The 24,630-nt window shown below is 37.0% G+C and overlaps 1 protein-coding gene across 10 annotated transcripts in view; it reads left to right on the top strand.

Annotated features, from left to right (window-relative positions):
- LOC309439024 (multidrug resistance-associated protein 1-like) overlaps positions 1 to 24,630 on the top strand; it is a 40,820-nt gene that overhangs the window by 9,191 nt on the left and 6,999 nt on the right. For 7 of the 10 annotated variants that reach the window (XM_082051122.1, XM_082051128.1, XM_082051131.1 and 4 more), the window contains 17 exons: positions 1,436 to 1,501; positions 2,652 to 2,789; positions 7,623 to 7,769; positions 8,848 to 8,932; positions 9,044 to 9,113; positions 10,770 to 10,896; positions 12,294 to 12,470; positions 12,991 to 13,158; positions 14,205 to 14,391; positions 15,988 to 16,057; positions 17,009 to 17,069; positions 18,192 to 18,411; positions 18,902 to 19,056; positions 20,252 to 20,407; positions 21,433 to 21,632; positions 22,487 to 22,613; positions 23,985 to 24,086. In XM_082051122.1, the coding sequence (XP_081907248.1) occupies positions 1,436 to 1,501; positions 2,652 to 2,789; positions 7,623 to 7,769; positions 8,848 to 8,932; positions 9,044 to 9,113; positions 10,770 to 10,896; positions 12,294 to 12,470; positions 12,991 to 13,158; positions 14,205 to 14,391; positions 15,988 to 16,057; positions 17,009 to 17,069; positions 18,192 to 18,411; positions 18,902 to 19,056; positions 20,252 to 20,407; positions 21,433 to 21,632; positions 22,487 to 22,613; positions 23,985 to 24,086 (2,256 nt within the window). The remainder of the gene's footprint in view (positions 1 to 1,435; positions 1,502 to 2,651; positions 2,790 to 7,622; positions 7,770 to 8,847; positions 8,933 to 9,043; positions 9,114 to 10,769; positions 10,897 to 12,293; positions 12,471 to 12,990; positions 13,159 to 14,204; positions 14,392 to 15,987; positions 16,058 to 17,008; positions 17,070 to 18,191; positions 18,412 to 18,901; positions 19,057 to 20,251; positions 20,408 to 21,432; positions 21,633 to 22,486; positions 22,614 to 23,984; positions 24,087 to 24,630) is intronic. The other 3 variants (XM_082051125.1, XM_082051124.1, XM_082051127.1) reach the window with 3 other exon arrangements.

The following is a 24,630-nucleotide window of genomic DNA, read 5'->3' on the forward strand; positions in this document are numbered from 1 at the left end:
TTGTAAGAATAGATTAAGTTGTCATAATACAACTGGGGGGTCAATTATGCATGTATAAGAATACTATTGGTACATCTAAATTAAACCCAAAACACATGAACAACACCAAGCCACAGCTGTTTGTCATTGACGGAGGAAAAACATAACTGCAGTAAGAAAGCCATATGTTTTTTAGCTAACCTAGTATTTAGGTTGAATATCTAAATTTTCATTATACTCAAACAATACCTTTATATTAGTAAAAATTACTGTATGGCTCATTTTAGGAAATGGCTCTGTCTCGTGTGACTTAATGCCATTAAATAAGGGATTTTGTAGGATTATGGCTTTCTTCCTCTATTATTGTTCAGGTTAAGCTGCTTACTCAAATTTAGCACATTCTCCTGAGACAATTGGAATTCCCATAGAGGTACTGCATGTGTTCTGACTTCTTCTCTGCTTCTCTGATGCTACAGTTCTTTTGACACTGTATCGCCTGTTACTATGACAATTTCTGTGAGCTACACTGAAAAAAAAAAATACTACAACCTTAAGTTTTGCATTGCTATCAAGACAATTATTTCTCTCTGTCTGATTCTGCCTTAATGGTGCCACATGCAGTGAAGACTTTGGGACTCCGTAAATTCCTTTGTAAGGCTGTGACAGTTTAGAAACATTGAAAAAACCCTCAAATAGCCTCTCACCTCTTTTGCAGGTGAGGTGCAGCATCTGCATAGGCACTTAGGTCCCTACTGTGATATGAAAGACAGAGGAGAAATACAAAGGACAATAAAATAATTCTAAAAGTTTGGAAATTATTGTATACGAATAAGACTCAAAACATTAAAGAGGCTGTTAATTACTGTCTTAGAAATGTGAGATGCAGAAGAGCCTCAGTATAGCATACGATTAAGAAGAATTTCTGTGTTTATTTGATTGGTTCTTTCAGGAACAATGTATTAACCACTAACAGAAGAACATTTCTTCCTGACTCCTGTATATATACATATACATGTATATAGTGTTTTATATCCATATAGTATTATGTATATATTCAATTATGTGCATATATAATATTATATGATATTGTTATTGAGTCTCTATTCACCTGCTTAGTGATTTTGAAGATTAAAACCATATTATGACTGCTGAACACCCTGGGAACTAGAGCCTGTTAAGATCTTAATTCAGTGTGCAGAAAAATGAACAAAAATTGAAATATACTCCTTAGAATATTTTAGGGGAAAAATTCAATTTTAATATATTTAATCTTTTAGTGTAGTGATTTTTTTTTACTACATATACATATGAAAGTGGTATAATTGCAGTGCTAGTGTGTTTTTCACCAAGGTAAAAAACCCATAAAAGTTGTTTATTGTTTACAGTACACTGTGTATTTTACTTTCCAAAAGTTTTGCTTATTGGATATTGAAAAAAATTTCTGTCTTTTACCCAGAAAAGCCAAATGAGGTATTCAGATCAACGAGTGAAGCTACTAAGTGAAATGCTACATGGAATAAAGGTAATAGCACAACGAATAAGGTTTTTGTTTTGGTTTTGTTTTTGTTAGATTGTACAGACAGAAAGTAAGTTATTTAAAAAAACAAAGTTTTTGTGAGTAACATTTCAGCTGATAATGATAAAAGTTTACGGAGAAATTGTCTTTTAACATAATATATTTGAAGTGGTTTTGGAAAATATTTACTGGTATAATTTGGCTTGAAAAACTTCCTATCCATGATGCATTAATGCATCTGCCCTCATGAGGCCACATCTGGAGTACTGTATCCAGTTCTGGGCTCCCCAGTTTAAGAAAGACAAGGAATTACTGGAGGGGGTCTAACTATGAAGATCGGGGGCCTGGAGCATCTTTCTTACGAGGAGAGACTGAGAGAGCTGGGTCTGTTCAGCCCGGAGAACAGAAGGCTGAGAGGGGATCTTATCAATGTTTATAAATATCCCAAGGGTGGATGTCAAGAGGATGGGACCAGACTCCTTTCAGTGGTGCCCAACAATAGGATGAGGGGCAACAGGCACAGCCTGAAACACGGGAGGTTCCATCTGAATCTGAGGACAACCTTCTTTACTTTGAGGGTGCCAGAGCACTGGAACAGGCTGCCCAGAGAGGTTGTGGAGTTTCCTTCTCTGGAGACATTGAAAACCTGCCTGGACGCATTCCTGTGCGATCTGCTCTGGGTGAACCTGCTTTAGCAGGTAGATTGGACTACATGATCTCCAGAGGTCCTTTCCAACCCCAACCATTCTGTGATTCTGTGAATTTTACTGTCACATTTTTAATGAGAGTGGAAAGTATGTTAATAGATGTTTGAAAAGCTTAAGCAGAGTGAAATTTTAGTGTAGAAGAAAAGCACTTTTAAAAGTTGTCTCATTTTTATGTTATTTGTCCTGTTTTGAAATAAATCAGCTCATCATTTATGACACAAAGGGGACAAGTTGAAATCTGAAGAAATAAGAGTGACTAGAGCATATCTTCCATAAGAACAACCTAAGTTACATTTATCTCAGGTCTTGCTTTTGTTTGTAAAACATTCAGATTTTTATAGTTTGGCATTGCTAAATACTTGAAAATGACATTTGGAGCATAAGCTTATTTTCTGAAGCATGGTCACTGTTTTTTTATTTTATTAAAATATGTTTGTTTGATTGCCTAGATCCTCAAACTTTATGCATGGGAACCTGCATATCAGAGGAAGGTCATGAGCATTAGAGAATGTGAAGTGGATGTTTTGAAGTCATCTGGGCATCTGACGACTTACTCCATGCTAACATTGACGTGTATTCCTTTTATGGTTTGTTTTATAAAAATATTAATTAATGCAGGACTGTTTCTCATTATCTCTGTTGCTTTAGTAGCTGAATGGCTTGCAAATATTGCCTGACAGCATCTCAAAACATTAAATTTATCAACACAATATATTTGAATTTTCAGGTTCTAATAGTATGTATATGACTAGAGAAGAATGGAAGAGATTATGGCCTGACAAAGCTTTTAAAGACCTCTGTTAGGAAGTCAGAAACCAAATCCAAAGCTCCTGAATCTCATTTCACTGTTTTAGTCATACTGTATCTTTTGCATAGTAATCAACTACCTTCATGATACTCTTCCTTTTTTAAGTTTTAAGGGAATACATTTTTGTTCTGTAAATTTTAGCTATCCCTTCTCAAACACTAAACCTCTATATACATGAAAACCAAAACCCAAACAAAACCAAAGAAAACAAACAAAAAAAACCAATCAACCAACCAACCAACCAAAAAAACCTACAAAACCAAAGCAAAACAAAACCAACAAACCCACCCCAACAAACAAACAAACAAAAACAACCACAGAGACAAGGAAAAAAAACCCCAAAACCCACAAATTCATCCTAGCCTTGTTTTGGTGGAATTCTATTAAGATTTATTCAGATCTTTGGATCTTTAAATCCCGCTGTTAAAATCCACTGGAAAATAAACGGAGACTTCAGAGTCTTGGGTCAACTGGTTGAGGGTTCAGGAGTACAAGTAGTGTTCTCCCCTGTCCTTCCAGTTGCAAGGAACAATGAGGGAAGATACAGGAAAACCCAGCATATCAGTACCTGTCTCTGAGCTTGGTGTCACTGGAAGAATTTTGAGGTTTTTTTGATCATGGGTTGTTCTACAGGACACCAGGTCTGCTAGCAACGGGCAGAATACATCTCTCTCAAAGGGGTAAAAGGATCTTTGCGCAGGAGTTAGCAGGACTCATTGAAAGAGTTTTAAACTGGATTTGAAAGGGAAAAGGGATAAAACCAGGCTCACTAAAGGTAAGTCTGGGGGTCAGCATGCCAGTGCTTGAGGGGTGGGGTGCTAGCAAGATCCTTTGGTCTGCCATCTCAGTGGAGGTAGGGGATGGAGATCCATGCTGCAGTAAAGATGCAAAGATTATTGATGTGCTAGAAACCATGGAAGCACCTGAGACCGGTCACACAGGAACTGGGGCCTCTCCACCAAAAAAGGTGGCCCAGCTGAAGTGCACACAGCACACAGCATGGGCAACAAGCAGGAGTTGGAAGACATTGTGCAGCTAGAAAACTATGATATAGTTGCCATTGCAGAAACATGGTGAGATGACTCCCACAACTGGAGTGCTGCATTGGATGACTGTCTGTTCTTCAGAAGTGATAGGCGAGGAATGAGAGGAAGCAGGGTAACCCTGTATGCTGGAGAGTGTTTTGACTGTCTAGAGCTTGATGATGGTGATGAAAGGCTCAAGTGTTTATGCGTAAGAATCAGAGGAAAGGCCAACAAGGCAGATACCATGATGGGAGTCTGTTATAGACCACTCAACTAGGATGAAGGGACAGATGAAATATTCTTTAAACAGCTGGGAGAAGTCTCACAATCACTGGCCTTTGTTCTCTTGGGGGACTTCAACTTATCAGATGTCTGCTGGAAATCCAATACAGCAGAAACAGTCTAGGAGGTTCCTGGAGTGTGTGGAAGATAACTTCCTGACACAGCTGGTGAGTGAGCTAACTGGGAAAGGTGTCCCACTGGACCTGTTGTTTTCAAACAGAAAAGAACTTGTGGGTGATGTGATGGTTGGAGGCCATGTTGGGCATAGCGATCATGAAATGATAGAGTTTTCAGTTCTTGGAGAAGTCAGGAGAAAGTTAGCAGAACTGCCACCTTGGACTGCTGGAGGGCAGACTATGGCCTGTTTAGGAAACTGGTTGGCAGAGTCCTTTGGGAAGCAGTCTTGAAGGGCAAAGGAGTCTAGGAAAGCTGGACATTCTTCAAGAAGGATGTCTTAAATGCTCAGGAGCAGAGAATCCACATGTGCCAAAAGATGAGCTGATGGGGAAGAAGACCAGCGTGGCTGAACAGAGAGCTTTGTCTGGAACTCAGGTGAAAAAAAGAGAGCTTATGATCTTTGGAAGAAGGAGCAGGCAGCTCAGGAGGACCACAAGGATGTTGTGAGATCATGCAGGAAGAAAATTAGAAGAGCCAAAGCTCAACTAGGACTTAATCTGTTTCTATAAATATATGAGCAACAAAAGGAGGGCTAAGGAGAATCTCCATCCTTTATTGGATGTGGGGGGAAACATAGTGATAAAGGCTGAGGTAATCACTGCTTTCTTTGTCTAAGTCTTTAATAGTAAGAACAGTTGTGCTGCAGGTACCCACCCCCTTGAGCCAGAAGACAGCGACAAGGTGCAAAATGAAGCCCCAATAATCCAAGGGGAACTGGTTAGCGACCTGCTACACCACTTAGACACAGGCAAGTCTATGGAGCTGAATGGGATACACCCCAGAGTTCTGACGGAGCTGGCAGAGGTACTCATTAAGCCACTTTCAATCATTTATCAGCAGTCCTGACTAACCAGGGAGGTCGCAGTTGGCTGGAGGTTGACAAATGTGATGCCCATGTACGAGAAGGGCCAGAAGCATGATCTGGGGAATTACAGGCCTGTCAGTCTGACCTTGGTGCCAGGGAAAGTTATGAAGCAGATTATCTTGAGTATGCATACAGGACAAACAGGCAACCAGGCCCAGTCAGCACAGGTTTATGAAAGGCAGGTCCTGCTTGAACCAACTTGATCTCCTTCTGTGACAAGGTGACCTGCTTAATGGATGAAGGAAAGGCTGTGGATGTTGTGTACCTAAACTTTAGTAAAGCCTTTGACACTGTTTCCCACAGCATTCTCCTGGAGAAGCTGACAGCTCATGGCCTGGATAGGCGTACTATTTGCTGGATGAAGAGTTGGCTGGATGGCCAGGCCCAAAGTATTTTGGTGAATGGAGTCAAATCCAGTTGGCGGACAGTCACGAGTGGTGTTCCCAAGGGCTCAGTATTGTTTAATCTCTTTATCAATGATCTGGATAAGGGGATTGAGTGCACCCTCCCTAAGTTTCTAGATGACAACAAGTTGGATGTGAGTGTTGATCCGCTGGAGGGCAGGACTAGCTGCATTGATGGTCTGAAGCCAATTGTATGAGGTTCAGCTGGGTACTGCACTTGGGTCACAACAACCACAGGCAGCGCTACAGGCTTGGGGAAGAGTGGCTGGAAAGCTGCCTGGCAGAAAAGGACCTGAGACTGATAATTGACAGCTGGCTGAACATGAGCCAGCAGTGTGCCCAGGTGGCCAAGAAGGCCAACAGCATCCTGGCTTGTATCAGGAATACTGTGACCAGCAGGAGCAGGGAAGTGATTGCCCCCCTGCCCCCCTTACTTAGTGCTGATGAGGCCCCACCTCGAATTGTGTGTTCAGTTTTGAGCCCCTCACAAGAAAGACATTGAGGTACTAGAGAGAGTTCAGAGGAGGACAACAAGGATGGTGAAGGGTCTGGTGCACAAGTCTGATGAGGAGCGGCTGAGAGAACTGGGGCTGTTTAGCCTGGAGAAAAGGAGGCTGAGGGGAGACCTTATTGCTGTTTACAACTACCTGAAAGGAGGTTGTAGCATGGAGGGTGTTGGTCTCTTTTCCCAGATAACAAGTGATAGGACAAGAGGAAATGGCCTCAAGTTGTGCCACGGGAGGTTTAGATTGGATATTAGGAAAAATTTCTTCACGGAAAGGGTTGTCAGACATTGGAACAGGTTGCCAAGGGAAGTGGTTGAGTCACCATCCCTGGAGGTGTTTAAAAGGCATATAGATGTGGTGCTCAGTGACATGGTTTGATGATGGATTTGGCAGTGTTAGGTTTATGGCTGAACTCAATGATCTTAAAGGTGTTTTCCAACCTAAATTATTCTATGAGTCAAACTGAAACCTTCATCAGGGATAAATGACTACCATTAACTTCGGTTACATAAACTGATACCTTCTAGTGCTTAACTCAAGATATGTAGGAGTTGAAGAGGAATTCTCCTTGGGAATAGTGAAGGGGAGGATTAAGGCCATCCTTCAGTCTGTAATCTTCATAATAACTGAATTATTTGAAGCAGTGAGCAAGAAAAATCAAATTTTGAATTAAATTCAGTGAAGAATCACACTTCTTATTTCGGACTTTCTTAGGAGTCCTTCTTCTATATGACCAGTTTAGTTTAGGACTCCTAGTTTAAGACTTCTGAACTCAACAGAAGGCAGAAGAGACCCATAGGACAGATTCTTAAATATAGGCTTTTCTGGGTAATTTTGAAGGCTTGAGTATCCATTGTGTAAGACCCCAGCTTATTATCTGATGACTACTCACTAGATTTTTGAAAAAAAAATCCAAATGGTCAAAATAAAAATACCTGCAGTAAATAATTATATTTTGTCTCCAGTATCACAGGAATAGCAAGAAGAATTTTTTTTTTTTTAAAGTGATTTTCTTGAAACATAATGTTTGAGTGTTTTCAAAATGAAGGAATCAATTCCTGAGATGGTAGTTATTTGATATAGTTTCATGTGTCAGGTCAAACACAGTAGCCACGTGTTTTGCTTACTAAAATCGTAGTATTTCTGCAATCAGTATTGCAGATATGCAATAATTTCCATCTGCAGCAGTTGCAAAGTCCCCATTTATACAAGAACAGAAATGGGATCCTACGCTTTTGAAAATCAAACGAAAATAGTATGTGTGTATAAATTTTAGCTATAATGCAATTTTGCTTTTGGATTTTTTTTTTTCTCTTTTTAATTTTTTTTTATTATTATTTATTTATATATAAGGTATCATTGGCTACATTTGGAGTCTTCTTTCATCTGGACAAAGAGAATGTTTTAACAGCCACTAAGGTTTTTACATCTATTTCTTTATTTAATATTTTGCGACTGCCTTTGTTTGATTTACCATCCGTGATCTCTGCTGTAGCCCAGGTAAACACATTATGAACAATTGTTATAAAAGGCTGATGTTTATACTCTTTCATGTTTCATCTATTTCTAGGAATGACTAAGTAATTTAATTATTTTAAGTTACATTTTATTGAGATGAAACTGCACATTAATTTTATGGACTGAGAAGCATGAAGGCTGTTTAAAGGATGTATTGCATCTAATTGTGACCAAGCTTTCTGTTTGTCACTTTTCTTCCTTTGGTGGACTAGACTCAGCTTCTCCTGCTCTCTCAACTTCTCTTCTTCACAGTCCACCAAAGATAAAGTATGAACAATTTTCGCTTCACGTGTTTAAATCAGTCATAGTTCTATTTTGGAGGCCTTGGTACCAAGTAGAGGAGACCCATTGTGGACTCTACAATACTGTTTTTGTCCAGTCACCACTGAAGGAAGTAGAAAAAAAAAGCAGTAGAGCTGCTGAGAATACCGTATCAGCAGCCTTCAGTCCTAATGGTTACCATATGAGTTGGGAACTTCTAGCTGTTAAGACTCTGTTATGGGTATATTATATGAGCTGCTCATGAATGCACTGTGTCAAAGCTTGAACACAGCTCAGCTTTTTGTAAGGAAGGGGGCCACTGTGAGCAGATAATCATCCCGATTTGATTTCATTTATGGTTAGCATCTCACTTCTTCACAACACAGTGGACATCTCATGACACACACACGATAAAATGTTGTCATCATTATATGAAGAGAGAGTTACTGTAAACTATTTCTTAAAACAAAAAAAAAAGCTAAAGTATTTTCACCACAAGTTTATGAAAGCAAACTAGTTGAGTCAGAGGAACCAGACATTCATATCCGGCATGCTCTGTTACTTTATAACTACCAATCACTAGATTCTCAGGAAAAAAATATACTTATTTATGACTTTAGATTGTTTAGTACTTTAAGGAAAATAATTTAAAAATATCTAAACACCTTTTTTGTCTGTCTTCAAATAAGACATAAGAATATGTCTTTTCATATTATCTAGAACTTTAAAAATATTATCTAAACATTTAGGGAGCACAGGCGTGTTATAAATATTGTGTATATATATGTTAATCTTGCAGACTAAGGTTTCTGTGAGCCGTTTAGAGGATTTTCTGTGTGCTGATGATCTTAACCCTGAGGATGTCAATACAAACTACAATGGAAGTAAGCAGTAGTTTTTAATTTGTAATTGATAATGAGTTTATATGGATGATCATTAAGGAACTCAACTAAGGGGCTGTATTAGCAACTCATTGCTCTTTTTCTTTACTTCAGCAGATCATGCTGTTGAGTTTATTGGTGCTTCTTTCCGCTGGGAAAAAAATGGCCTGCCAGTCTTAAAAAAGTAAGATATTTCTTACTTATTTTTATAAGCTCCTTTGGCAGAATGTGATGCCTATAGAGATTTGTTCATGTTTAATGTATTCCAATTCAGACTGGTTCATGATGTTACACACCAAAAAGAAGATAGATTATTGTTTCCAGGGTGTCCCATGTGATCAGTGTGCTCTGGAGAGCCAAATCTGACCTAGTTTCCCTGATACTCCAAGAGGAGCCACATAAAGTGCATGTTCTCCAACATAGCGCTGTGTAAGTGCTATGGGAAACCCATGCTCTCTATTACTTCTCCATTCCTTCTCCATTCCTTCTCCATTCCTTCTCCATTCCTTCTCCATTCCTTCTTCATTCCTTCTCCATTCCTTCTCCATTCCTTCTCCATTCCTTCTCCATTCCTTCTCCATTCCTTCTCCATTCCTTCTTTCTTACCACTTCTTGCCTCAGTTTGCACAAGGGAGATTTAACTGCAACATCAATTTTTCATTAATTTCATTTTGGGGAGCATTAACTGGCAATATGCCCTTTTGTTGTAGCGTTTTATATTGCTGACAAGTAAGCAAAAGTAGTTTATGCAGCCTTGCGTTGGATACTGATCTTAAAATTGGGCTGTGGCTTCCTTTGGAAAGAACAAATGAAAAATTTGCTTTTCTCACAGTGGTCTCCCTTGCTTGAAAACACCCTTCTTTTTGTTTATCATTCATTTACAAGGTATTTCTTAGATGTAGATTCAGCTATGCTTAAACTGGTATGCAGTGAATACATTGGAGGGTTAGTAAGGAAATGCAATGACCAAGCCTTGGAATGGAATGAAGAACCTATTTGATAAGCTCTATAAAGCTGTTAAATTTTACAAAGACAATTTAAGAAGTTACGGCCCACTTCATCTAACCCTCTCACGCCACTGCCTACCCTGTTCCTCTCAGGGCTGGGGGTATCAATTCCCATAACATGGCATTGAACATCCACATCTCAGCCACCACAGCCTGAAATATTGTGTCTAGGTATGAGCTGCCTTCAGCATCATATACAAACTTCATTAAAGTCTGGTATGGTCTCTGGGTACAGTTTTCTCTACCTCATTTGTGCTCCAAGCTCCAGTCTGAAGGTACTATGCTTATTTTAGAAATCAAGAACACACTTAGATCCAGATAGCATAGAGTATGGGTACAGCAAGTGGCTCTCCTTATATGCCTTTAAGTTTGCGTACATGTTGTATTTATTTTGACAGCAAAATATGCAGATTACAAAAGTCATCTTTTATTTACCCAAAAAGCTATTTTTTTCCTTAAGAGGGATCACACATTGGCTACAGTAGGTGTTACACGAGAAGTCTAGCAGTTGATTGTCAGATTAAGACAGAACATGAACCACAGGCCTGAGAAGAATATGATAAGACCAGTTATTGGTTAGACTGTTTCCCATTTGGTTTATTTGTGACCGGATCAAAGCACAACCTCTTAACTTCCAGATGTATACATTTTTACTTGAAGTCATTATTGCAAGTTTCTGAATGGTACATAGTCAAAAGATGCGCAAACTGAAGTTCTGATTTCTTATCATTTTCAGGGTAAAATAAAGTATTTCTTTCTTACAGTGACCGAACCCATACATGATGGAGTACTTACAAAGAGGATAAATAATTTGTCTTTATCAATATTTCCAGCTTGAGTGTCAGCATTCCTGAAGGCTCTTTAGTTGCTGTTGTGGGACAGGTTGGATCGGGAAAGTCATCTTTTCTTTCTGCTGTTCTTGGAGAAATGGAGAAACTTGAAGGAACAGTTCAGAGAAGAGTAAGATTGTCTGTCTGTGTCCCCCTGCCCTGCCCACTCCTCAATACCTAAACTAAGCAGATCTGCTTTTGAAAGTGAAGTTTTTCCTCCTCAACTATTTATGGTTGTAGAAATACTGGCAAGAGTAGCTCCAGCTTCTTAAATCTTCAAAGAAAAGGAACACAGTGACACTTTGTTAAGAGTGTAACAGTTTTTCTTTGTTTTTAACCTAAGTGATTGCAAAACTGTTTTCATTTTTATATAATCTGTATAGTTCAGTGCAAAAATCATCAGTGTTTAAGTCATATATTGACCCTAAACATGTAACGGTTGCTGGTTTTGAACAGCTGGACAAACATGACTCACTTGGAGCAGTTATAGACTGGTCTAGAAGATGATAATCTTTCTTGCAATGGCTTTTGTATAGAGAAGATACAGGATACAGAAATAGAGGAAAAAAATGAACTTTCAGCAGAGATTAAATTAAGGTGCTGTCTCTCCTAGTGATAAGATACCCTGTATCCTAACTTGTCTTGTAGTTACATAGACCACTGAGAATCCCCATCACAGAATAGAGTTTAGGGAAGCTTTTTTTGTTTGGAGGAAGAGATGGAGGAAGTCTCTCTGATAAGAGACTACAGTGGTTGAGCCAGTAAAGATCAATGGATAAGCTCGGTTGCAAGTGGTTGTGGCAATAGTAAAAAGATGTCTTGGCCTTGAAATAAGTGTTGAAAAAGAATCCACTCCTGTGGAAATGTAGGACAGTATCATGTCAGTGTTGGGGGATGGAGGAGGAATCCAAGGTTGAGGTGTTCCAAATCTGAGAGTAGTAATTAATGGGAAAAATATCAGCTGTGTAGAATCTAATAAGGAAGGCATATACCCAACAAGTGTATCCATACTATCTATTTGTTGTAAAATTACTGTGTTTTCACAGGGCATGTAGCTTAATGTAAGAAAAGATCTAGGAGCATTTCCAGTTATCATTCCTGTGCCTAATTTCTAATGTCTGACACACTTCACAATATGTTATGTAAAAAGACAAACAATCAAATTGTATTTTGATATATACCTAATACAGACCCATTTTGCTAGATATAAATCTTAAAATGGATGCCTAGTTGTACTGAGCTATTTCCCTGAAAGACTTTCCTCAATGTATGTCCCAGCTCTGTCAGTTTTATTCAAAGTAATAGTTATTTATAATAATAATTACAAGCAAGTTATTATACTGGAATATTCAACAGATTGGGTTTTTTACCTGAATTAGTCAAAATTTGTACAGTTTAATAATGCTCAAGTGTTTGAAGTAATTACTGGTTACTTTGAGGTCAAGCTGGAATTTCAAATGTATTTTTAAATGCTATTTTTTACGTTCAGAAGGCCCAAGTAAAAAAATTGTTTTCAATTCTTTTTAGGGTTCAGTGGCATACGTTTCTCAGCAAGCTTGGATTCAAAATGACACTTTACAGGAAAACATTCTCTTTGGTACAAATCTAAATAGGCCGTATTACGAACTTGTTTTAGAGTCTTGTGCTTTACTGCCAGATTTGGAACAGTTACCGAATGGAGACCAAACAGAAATTGGAGAAAGGGTGAGAGTTGGAGGTGTCAGAAATTATGCAATAAGTTATGGCTTTTATGTGTTTCTATATTATCTATTTGATAATTTACACTGATGACTAGTCAGTCCTCTGCCAAGTACATCTAGCCCACCTCCTTATCTTACTTACTTTGAATTTAACTTCTGTTGAAGATCTGAATGCTTATTAATTTTTAGATTGGCTCTTTTCTGTACAGAAGTTTAAGTCAACCCTCTCTGGTTCTCCAGGGTTTTTTTCTATACTGTAAAAATGCCTGTATAATTGTAAATAAAATATATTTCTTAATTTTCTGAAGTACCTTGCATTTGCCCATTTTGGAGTGGGAAATTAATCAACAGAGCCCAAACTTTGTTCTAATTGCTTGAAAATTCAAATGTTACCTTCCTATTTTCATATCTAGTATAAAATTTACTTTGATTATCTGAAAAAAATAATGCTGAGACTGACTGTGCTATGCTGGTGTTTAGTATTTCATATTTAAATGTGGATTATTTTTGCTTTATTTTCTTAGGGTGTCAATATAAGTGGGGGGCAGAAGCAGAGAGTGAGTCTCGCTAGAGCTTTGTACAGCAATGCTGACTTGTATCTTCTGGACGACCCCCTGTCTGCTGTAGATGTACATGTTGGGAAACATCTTTTTGAGAAGATAATTGGACCTTCGGGTCTCCTAAGAAGCAAGGTAAAATACAGTGGTTTACTTTCAATTTGGAGATGAACTGCTTTGTACAATGCAACAGAGTAGAAGTTCCAGTCATTCTGCAAAAGCTCACTTAGTGTGTTGGTTAAAATTATTATGAATGAAGAGGCTAAATAAAAAGCACAGCTGATTGTGCCAATTTGAAGCGTATTGGGTACACAAAGGATAAACTGTAAAAAAGATTGAGAGCTGGCCTGACCTGGGAGTGTGAAAGATGCATATAATATTTGCTCATTTCTTCTTTACCAGTGTTTTTTGAGGAGTGCTGTGATCAGCATATAGAAGGCAGGGTGGAGCCCTTTGTGGTCCCTCTTGATGCCTTACTGCAGTAAAAAGGTTGTATCCAGTATAGGTTATAGAAAGAAAGGCTTCTTTTGAATGAAGAAATTCCTAGGGGAAAGTGGAATCAAAAGGAATAGGTTCTCCTGTTTAAAAACTGCTCATGTGTGAAGGTAAGAAAGCTTGTAAAAAACATCAGTGTTATTGATTTGTAGATTATTCCCACTGTCTGATGCCTGCAAAACACATGTATTGTTATGAAATACTATTATTAATATGTTACTTACTATGAAACAAATGTCTTTCCCTCTCTCCCTTCTCTCTTTTCTTCATTTGCCTGCTCCATGGGCTATAACTATCTGGCAGAAAAAAGAACTCTAGTAATGTTAGACTTGTAAGCAGGTTTAAAAATTTAGACTATCAAACTACATGTAGGATATTAAAAGCTGCAGTATCTACCTCTTCTCTTTACAACCTCATCTATACCATTCCTGACCAAAAGGTGCGCATTAAGAAACAGGTAAGTACAAGTAATAGCAAGAAGGTATGAGCATAGAGTTTGACATTACAATCAGCAATTAAAAGAGTGATGTAGTAAGGTAGGCAATAAATAACAATAATAATAAAGTAGACAAATGAGCAAAATCCCAGAAAAGTTCCATTATATCATTCCAGCTATCATAATATAATGTCTACATTTAATTTAAGCTTTGTATTTATATGGTAAAATGGAAAACATTGTGTTTTAGACTCGTATATTGGTGACCCATAACTTAACAGTCCTGCCTCACGCTGATCTTATAATAATAATGGAAGAGGGCAGAATAAGTCAAATGGGGACCTACCAAGAACTCATTTCAAAGAGAGCTAATTTTGTGGAGCTTACTCGAGTCTTCAGTGCAGAGCATACGAGTGAAGAGACAACGCCAACGAAAGGTGAGAAAATTTGTATGCTGTGTTTGCTTAGTATTTTCTTTTCACTCAAGCTTCTCAATATATTCCTCCTCTTCCTGGAATTGAATAGAAAAATTGCTGGAAAATGTAAAGCATTTCTGTCTACATTTTAGTATAGAATTAATAGGTTGTAAACTGAAAAAAAAAAAATCAGGTTTTAATGTCTTGAGATCAAATGGCTTACTCTTTTAAGTAATGAATGGATGGCAAAGCTGCCTTATGCAGATGTTTTCTGCTTTTGCCTACCATATTAATTACCTGGTAAAGTTCCCTGATTCTGCTAAGGATTTATCGCCCAACAAGTAATATATGGGCATTTCAAATTAATCTTGCAGTGTCAATGTTTATATCCTGTTTTATATTGGTTGCTTCCCATTTCCATCACCTTAGTGACGTAATCATGGAGCACAGCAGGAATAGGAGAATATGGTCCATTTGTAGGAGAGAAAAAAAAAAAAAGTACACTTCTAGTACTCTTATGAAATACTTCCAGCCAAAAAGCAGATAGCATAAACAAACAAATACTCCATAGTACCTTAAAGCATACTTACAAATAATTCACGTGGATTGTGATTTGAGTTACTTCTGTACCTGGGTTGTTCAATGTGTGTTCTTTATAGGATTGTGGGAAAGAAACAGGTGCATTGACAATGCAGTCTGTTTGACCTATTTTTATAATGTACTTTGGGAGGACATTAATTGTGTTTATTTAATTCTGAGAGAAGGAATCTCTCCATATGACACAGAAGAATTCTATAATAGATAACTGACTGCAGATGTTTATAATGCTGGTTTCCAGTTAGCTTAGCAACTCTGAATTGAGCTTGTAGAAAGTACAATGCAGTCTGGTGCACTTATTAACTTGGGCCCTGTACTGGGGCCAGCACTTCCAAATATTTGCTGGGGTTTGATGGGGAAGAGTGGAAGGAGAGAACAGCAAATTTGCAAAGGGCAGCAGTCAGCTGTCTTTGTTGGGATGAAAGTGTGAGGTAGCCAAGTAAGGAAACGTATTTTTCATGAAGGGTAATAAAGACAGTAATGAGGAGAAGAAACACCATGCAATGTGTTGTGATACAAATTATACAGTAAAGGTACATTCAGCAGGATGGATGAATGTAGGAAACATATCTTCATCTTAAAGGATCTGTTGACAAAAATAACATCAAACATGAAAAAGAAGAAAAAATCCCTTCATGGAAGAAAAAAGATGTTGACTCCTTTCATTAACACACAAGAGCAATTTTGATTTTCCAGCCATGATGCAAGAATACTTTGAGATAAGCACATGTTAATACTTGCAGGGATACTAATAGTTTCACTAAGCAAGAATGGAATTCCAGAGAGACTCTAGGCTCACAGGAGAGATTTACTTGCTGTCACGGTTCTAGCATTTGGTCATGAATGTGTCTGTCTTGTGTAGTAGGAGTCCCAAGACTAGGTTGGCTTAAGGATCTTGTAATTTAAAATATTCCCACTCATCATTTTGTCCCCATTTTTTAGTTGTAGATTCTTGTACTCTACCTGTCTACTCATGGTATAATACTGAAAATATTTTTGTTTTTTTTTTTTCCATTATAGTGAGTCCTTCAAAAGAAGAGGACCAACTGGGCAGGAGTCTTCAACAAAGAGAACCGCTGAAACATAAAAAGTAAGTATTTAAAAAAAAAATAGCCATTGCTTAACTGATGCATTGCTAGAACAACCCTAAATGCTGAAGGCTGTGCCACTGTGCTTCACTGTGTAAACATGGGTTAAGCCTGAGTGCCTGTTAGCAGTCGGCAGGAGAGTGTGTATCTGGAACTCATCTTCTCATTTCACTTTATACAAAAGAAATCCAGTTAATGCACTGCGTGAGTTCAAGAAGTTCAGTTCATGGGCAGCTTCACTGTGTCAACCAAAGTACGTTGATCAGGAAGTAAGGGGACTTTAAGAAGACCAACTGAAGTCGCTGATGTGGATGCACCCACAGTTCCCTGGCAGCAATTTGACTTCTTGGTGTATTAACAAGTTGTTTGTGCTCTTTGTTTTTCCCCTGTAACATTGATTTGTCTTTTTCTACCTTTATGGAAACTTCTGGGCTTTCAAATAGTTGAATGACCCCCTAGATCAATTTCTAAAGCACTGTAGTGTTGTATTTGCAGTGGTAGAAGACAGTGCAAAGATGAAATAGAAGACACTCAACCTAGCAAGGTCAGACAATGCAGAACACTTAAGCTTAACCACCCTGGTTCAGAAGTAGTAGAACAGGATGTGTCAAATAGTAAGCCCTAATTCCAGGCCCAGACAAGGGCTGTGACCCATGTTGCATCACACTTATACGCCTCAGAAACGGGCGGTCTTATATCTCTAGTTGACACCTATGCAGGGCAAGCTCAGTTTTATCCACACGTAATTACGCAAGAAATGAAAAGGCCTTATTAAGTGTGGTTTTCTAACCATAATGTTATTCTAACAGCAAAAACAGAACAGCTGAGGATAGTTTGTGTCTCCACAGGAAAATGTATAAGATTTTATAGTATGCATTTTTGCTTAGGAATGAACTGATATATTCTTTGTATGATGACTCACAAGAAGATTTGAAAGTGTTTCTTGTTTGCAGTTCTTCCTCTGATCAATGGAAAATACTCACTAACAATAAAGAAAAAGTTGCCACTGGTGGTGTAAGTATGGCTAATAGAAAAGGCTTTGACATTTGTTTTTATAAAAATGTATTATTTTGCAATTGCAGTTTTCTGTTTCTTTTTGAGTTTTCCTCACAGGTCATTACTGAACTTAAGATAAAACTTACAAGTTTTTACCAAATTTTAAGTATGTAGTCTGAGATTTTCTATTTTGGTGATCTGCTACTGGCTGTATTTTCATATTACATCTAGGTCCAGTCTGTTTGGCATGCTTCAGAAAGATAGAGATTAAAAAAACTTTTACCTCCATTAAAAAAAAATCTGTCTGTCTTACCTTCAGGAAGTTTAAATATCCGTGTGCTGGAGCAGAGACTAGACATTTTTGAATGGTTAGTGCTTCTGCAGTATTGTTCTATGTTAGAAACACACTTTCTGCAGTCTCCATTAAAAAAAAAAAAACCTGCAAGTTTCTAAGGAGAGGGTAAAGAACAAGTCAGAGGGTGGAGAAGGTCAAAACTTCCTGGGAAGCTACTGTTTAATTAAAATAAGAATGGGGAGGGTAGAAGGCGAAGAAGGTATGAGTTTCTAGCAAGATGGTAGAAATAGGCACCCAAAATTATTCTGCTTCTACCTTTCTGCCTTTCAAGTGGCCTCACTGAGTTTGGCCGCGTTAGTCCTCATGTACACCAAGGATGAGAACTTTCTCCTGCTGACACTAATTTCCTTGGCTCCAGTAGCCCAGAGTGGCAGTTCTAAAGTTTCTAGTTGCATTGATGAATAGCCTAAGATTTGTTTCATACAAACTGCCCAGGAATTCCACTCTTGTTTAGTTGACTGGGGTTTTGTTTTGGTTTTGTTCGTTTGTTTTGTATAATCTATATATATAAGATTCCTTAAGTCTGACACTAAAAAGTATCACAAGCAAGATTGCCTATGATATGTATCATTAAAGAACAGAATGTAGTGGGAGAGGAAACTTTTTTACAGTACAATTTTATACACCTAAGTTATCAGATTTAATTAAGAAACTATTCAGATTTATGCTGAATTTAATGCATCCAATTCCCATTGTATAATGTGTATTTCCTTTCAACAATGATAATGATTTTGAGAATAACTCCTTTTTTATGTGTTATTTTTATTTTATGTATGTATATTTAGATGAAAATGTCAGTTGTTTTGAAATACCTCCAAGCGTTCAAGTGGCGATGGATGTGGCTAACGATAGCTGCTTATTTAGGACAAAATGCACTAGCCATTGGACAAAATCTATGGCTTAGCATCTGGGCTGCAGAAACAGCAGAAGTTAGTGATTTCACAGAGTGGAAACAATCACAAAACTATAAACTTTGTATCTATGGACTTCTGGGATTCACACAAGGCAAGGAGGAGCTTTTATGACTGTTTTCTCACCATTTCCCAAGTTTAATCTGCCTGAATGTGTAATCATGAAGAAATAATGCTGGTTGCTTTTTAAACAGAATTGTATGCAATATGGTACAGTAGTTTAACCTGGGGAGAGGAGAAGAGATATACAGACATGTAGAAGAAAATACCGATTTTGTGATACTTCTGTGAATTCTTGAAATGCCCATGCGTAACCTAATGAAGTTATGTTGGCATCTCAGTGAGGAAGGAAATCAGTGTTGATGTGTAGTGGTGTGCCTGCATGAGAGACTGACTGCAGGAAAAACATAGTTATGAAGTAGTAAAATGTATCAACAAAATACAAATATGTACCTTTGTAAAACTAAGATATGAAGTGTGAGTGTTGGATTGCTCACTGTGGTAGAAAACAGTGATAGAAACAAGCTCCATCTCCTTTCCCTCCCTAACCATTCATAATGTCTTTTAATTTCTTCATTCACAAGGTCTTCTCGTTTGCTGTGGTGCTTATGTGCTCACTAGAGGATCCCTATCTGCTTCTCGGGCATTGCATCATCAGCTGTTAGACAATGTATTACACCTTCCTCTACAGCATTTTGAAACCAATCCAGTTGGTCAGATCATCAATAGATTCACAAAGGTAAAAGGAAAACTCTTGTGTATTTTCCATTTGATAAAAAAGAATCTTGAGTGATTTAAGTCCATTTAGTACTGTTGAAAAATTAAAGATATCAAAGTGAATGTACTATCTAGCAATAGAAAGCTGTTTCAGTGTATAAAAACTTAAAGATCTGTCTCAAGCTATTTTATTGCAAAATCATCAAAACACGTTATTAATAGAAGTTGCATAGACCCTATCCAAGATCATTGGGAGGCCATTCCTTAAAGACCATTCCTGCAGTGCGATGCCTTTACCAGACCTGCATCTGATCCATTAAAAAAAAAAAAACAAACCAAACCAAACCAAACCAAAAAAATACAGACAAAAATATGTTTTCCTTCATTAGTATATTGCATATCAGAATTAAATGTTACTGTCGAAAGAAATTGATGCATTAAATTCACATTCTCAGAGGTATGTAGACTTAAAGTGAATATTATTTTCTATTTTTGTAATGTTTTGGTTTTAACTGGAACCTCTAATACACAAACAAGTGTTGTTTACTTTGACTTTAATACTTCCCACTCTATTCATAACTTGATTATTGCAATGCATTACCAATTACTTCAAATAGGGTTACTGTTGATGGCTGTGTCCTCTAGAATAGACCCAAAAGTGGTTGTGTAACACAATATAACGATCAGTTGATTTAGGTTTCACTCAAACCCCTATTGAGTGTATATTGCCTTTGTAGCAATATATTATATCTGAAATTTGCAATTGAAAATCTGAAAATTTGAAAATTGATATTTGAAACTCAAATATTATATTTGGGTTTGACAAAGCTTTACCATTCACAGTAAGTTTCGTAATCTTTCTGGACACCCCTATAATTATTAACAGGAGTATAAAAAAGGTAGGATTTGAATTCCTGGCCTACTTTTCACTCCGATATGCTTTATGTAAGTTAGATAGTATTGAGTAGCAAAATAGCAAAGGCTGTCTCTTTTTGACTTTGCACACTCTGAGCCTGTTCTCTGACACACCATGAGTAGTCTAAAAGCTATTATGTCTACTTCACTTTTAGACAAATAGTGATATATGAATACATTTTGTTAGGTTACTAATTTTTATTGAAGCTATTTTAGTTTGATTCAATTTTTAAAAGATGTTTTCTTGAAGATTTTAGTGGAATTTACTCACAAAATCTTGATTCTTCTGTGCATTGTTACAGGACTTATTTATAGTGGACATACGTTTCCATTACTACTTACGAACTTGGCTAAATTGTACACTAGAAGTTATTGGAACCATTCTAGTTATCACATCTGCCTCACCACTATTCATAGTGGTAGTTGTTCCCCTGGGTTACTTGTGTTTAACTGTCCAAGTAAGTGCATTAAGCTTTTACAAGGATTTTGAGAGGTATGCGGATGAAATGTTCAAGATATTAAATGCCACAGGCTTAAATTATTTCTTATTGTGAGAAGAACAAACAATACAAACATATACATACAGAACACATCTGAAATTGCTTTCATAAAAAACCTTCAGGCTTCTTAAAAGGAAATTAGAACACTTTTGAATATATCCTGTAATGCTTGGGAACTTATGATGACTGAATGTTTTTCTCTTTATAATTTCCTTTTGCTTATAAAGATACAATGTTGATATAGATCCCAGCAAGAAATGTGATGAAGTTACCTGGAAAAAATGGGATGTATATCATAGTGAAAATTAAAAGTTAAAGGGTAACCCTGAAACAACAGATGTAAAATAGAATGACTTCTAAACTACGTGTGCTATTTTTTGTTCAAAGTGTCAGTTATGCTACTGAGAAACCAAAAAGTAATGTTTCAGAAAGACTAATGGCTGCATTCCTGTTTCTTGATGCTCATAGTATGGTCTGTGATTAAAGACCTTAAAAGATTCTTAAAATAAGAGTATAGAGGAAGAAAAATAATGCCTGGATTCAGTCTCTGATAGGGAATTTAAATCAGACATCGTTACGTTGAATAAAGGCTGACTTTCATCTGAGAAAGAAGCAGGATGTTCTAATTTGAAAGTTTACGTAGGAATTCTAGTTGGTTGTTAGACACTTCTTATGGTATAGCACATTTTCTTCAGAATTTGGAAATAGTGTGCTCTTATTTTTAACCTTGCCAGAAATTTATATATCGCAGTTACGTCAGCATTACAATGTTGGTGTGTCCCAAGAAACAGATTGGTTTTTTTCTATACTGTTTGTGAATAGCTTTTTTTCTGTATAGACACCTCCAACTTTTTCATATTCAAAATTTGCAGGAATTACTTAACAGATTACTTAAATGGAAACAAATGCGGAAAGTATTTTAAACAATGTAAAAGAAACTGTAGCAACGTAAAATGTCTGTTTTATCTGTACTGCTTTATTAGCGATACTATGTAGCAAGTTCACGACAAATTCGACGGCTAGCAGGAGCATCGCATTCTCCTGTCATCTCCCACTTCAGTGAGACTCTTGCAGGGCGATCAACCATTCGAGCATTTGGCCACCAGGAGAGATTCATTAGAAAAAATCATGATGTTGTGTATGAGAACTTAATTTACTTCTACAACAACGTCATCTCAAACAGGTACTTTACAGCAGTTCTGCATCTGTGGCTGAGACCTTGTGTAGAGTCCCACACCAAAGTGTTTAGCCTTAACCAGAGTAAAACCCACTGAGAAACAGAAGGACAAGAGCAATTTATCCACTGCTCTTTGTAATGAATGCATAGATTATGTCTAAGCACTAGGATGATTTCTTCTTTATGTACCACAAAATAGCGGGTTTATAGAAAATATGTTTATGCTGTCTGGGAGAAGAATATTTAAAAAAAAAAAAAAAAAAAAAAACAGAAAATAAAAAAGTTACAAATAGATCATGAACTTGGACTATACTACATTTTAACTTCCTCTTACAAGTTTATGAACAAATCTAATTTATATTTCAGTAGTTCATGTGGAAGTACCTAGATGTCTGCAACCTACCGGCACCAGGTAGATCTTGAGAGTGCAATCCTAGGTTTAAGGAATAAGTCCATTTCCTCTCTTTCCTTTGTGATTCAGTTCAGTTACAGGCAGAGATTAGCAAGGAGATTTTCAGTTCTGTTTACAGTCACATACGTGAATAATTTCCAGATAAGTGTAGAAAAGCAGGATGAGGAGTGAATGGAGCACTAGTCAGGAGTTGAGAGACCTGCATTTTGTTTTTAGTGGTGCTACCAGTTCTAGATATGTCATATTCCCTCCCCAGTCTATATGTAAAATGAGAATGAAATCACTTACCTCTTTTGTAAAGTGGGTAAATATAATATAATGATCTCAGAGAGACATAATATAGTCTCAGAGAGACTAATATAATGATCTCAGAGAGACATAAGCAATGTGTTCGCTCTAAAAAATTTTGTAGGTAACTCACTTTTATCTTTGCCTTGATTTATTACAGGTGGCTATCTGTCAGGCTTGAATTTCTGGGAAATTCAATGGTGTTCTTTGCTGCACTGTTTGTAGTACTGGCTGGAAATACAGTGAGTTCTTCTACAGTGGGTTTATCAATATCGTATGCTCTAAATGTAAGTAATGGTGTAATATTTGGAAAAGGGAAGAATACATACAATGACGTTGATTAGGTGAATATACGTAGTGGCATCAATGAACCTAAATCTCATGGGCAGAACAGAGTTGTCCTTTGGATTCCATTAATTCCAGGAAGCTTCACATTAATTATTTTCCAATTCTGAATTTAGATGAAATAATAATTATGACAACATATTTAAAAATCAAATCAATGAAACTAGGTTTATTTTTTAGTTTATTAAGTGTTTTATTAAGCCAAATAAGAAGCCTAGTCATGTACAACTATACTTTGTATTTGATTTCTTGTTCTCGTACACTTACTGAATGCTATGTAGAAATGCTTACTTAAAAGCTTTGTAAAATCATTTAGCATTGTAAGTAATCTGTGAGAGACACATTTGAAACATGTCTTGAAGTCAGGTAAACTGTATTGATAAATTGCTAGTTAAAATAAATCTTAAGTATTATGTATGTACAAACTAAGCATCCAAGTTTCTTTAATCTTGAGATGCCATAGTCTAGTGGTGTCCAGATTCTCACTGTGGTTGGTGCTTCAGAAACACAGCTGACAAATACTAATGAATAGAAATACAAAAAAATATATAGACAATTACCTGTCATGGCGTATCCACATCACCTCCAGCTCACAGGAGTTGCATTTTCTATTATTCAGATAGAACAATCTCCTTTACATTATCATATACTTGGTGAGGACAGTTGCAGGTAGTGCAGAGTTTTTCACCTTCATCTGATGTCAAATTGGCACCATTATTTAGTTACATACAGCATCTCAAAATGGTTGTCCCTAAGAACTGGTTCACTTTTTTTCTATAGAAGTGGGAATAGTTAACAACAGAGTTGGTGCCATAGAAGTGTTACCAATTCTGTCTGTAGAAGCATTCACAATGCTTGAAGGCAACAAATTTAACAGACATAATAGGACAATTGCATGCCTCCATTACAAATTCTCTGTTCTGTATTCCTAGTTTACTTTATCTAGGTTTAGTGCAATGATGCACCCATAATGTGAGCCATATATGTTTTTCCTTTCAAGATACCATACAACTACTGTGCATTTTCTGTTGATCCTGAAGTCATTTCAGATTTCTGGAGCTATTACATTAGTGAAAATTGCAATAGCCATTGGGCATTCTGAAAGCACACAAGAAGTGCTCAGAGGAACACTGAGATCAGTGATTTTCTAAATGATAGTTCATTTGGCGTGCAATCGTTTTCTATGCACTTTTCGGCTTCTGTGATTAAACATCCAGCTTATGAGATTATTAAATTCAAGGTAAGTTTGGAAATCAACATGCTGTATTCTAGTAGTCAAATTTTTATGTTCTACAATGCAACTGTTTCCCCAGATAATTCAGAGTCTAAATTTTTGGGTGCGTAAAGCATGTGAAATCGAGACTAATGCTGTTTCCATTGAAAGAGTTTGTGAATATGCAAACCTGGATAAAGAGGTGAGCATTCTTCTTGAATATCTAATATATGTCTGTAGAAAATTACTAACATAGGTTGAGTTTAATATTGGTGAGTGGTAATACCAGGTTATAATTTTCATAATTTGTTATTAAAGACTTTTTTTTTTTTTTACATGGAGAATAATATGTACCTTCTTTATTATATTTATCATCATAGCATTTTTATTCCTATTTTGACCAGTAAATTTCTTGGCATCCTTCTTAGCAATAGATTTTGTAGTAAGACTAATGCAGCTACAGCTCAGGTAAACTCTCTATGCTATGTGCAACCAAGAGGAACATTTTAAGAGAAGAGGGGAAGAGAGGCCTGTCAAACCTCTAGCTGTTATTCACCTCGTGTCTGGAGAGACATTTGTTCTGAACTGATTTGCCTTGGTTATTGTGCTTTTCTGAAAGTAGTGCCTGTATCAAGTATGGAGGTCTAAGAGCCTTGGTCTGTCTCAGAGGCAAGACTGTTCTACTTCTTCATTCTCTTTTACCCTTCCTCCAAATCTATGTTTCTTAACCTTTGTTCACATCTTTC

This window comes from Streptopelia decaocto, assembly GCF_964273445.1.
Source record: "Streptopelia decaocto genome assembly, chromosome: 1".
In the NCBI taxonomy this organism is placed as follows: domain Eukaryota; kingdom Metazoa; phylum Chordata; class Aves; order Columbiformes; family Columbidae; genus Streptopelia; species Streptopelia decaocto.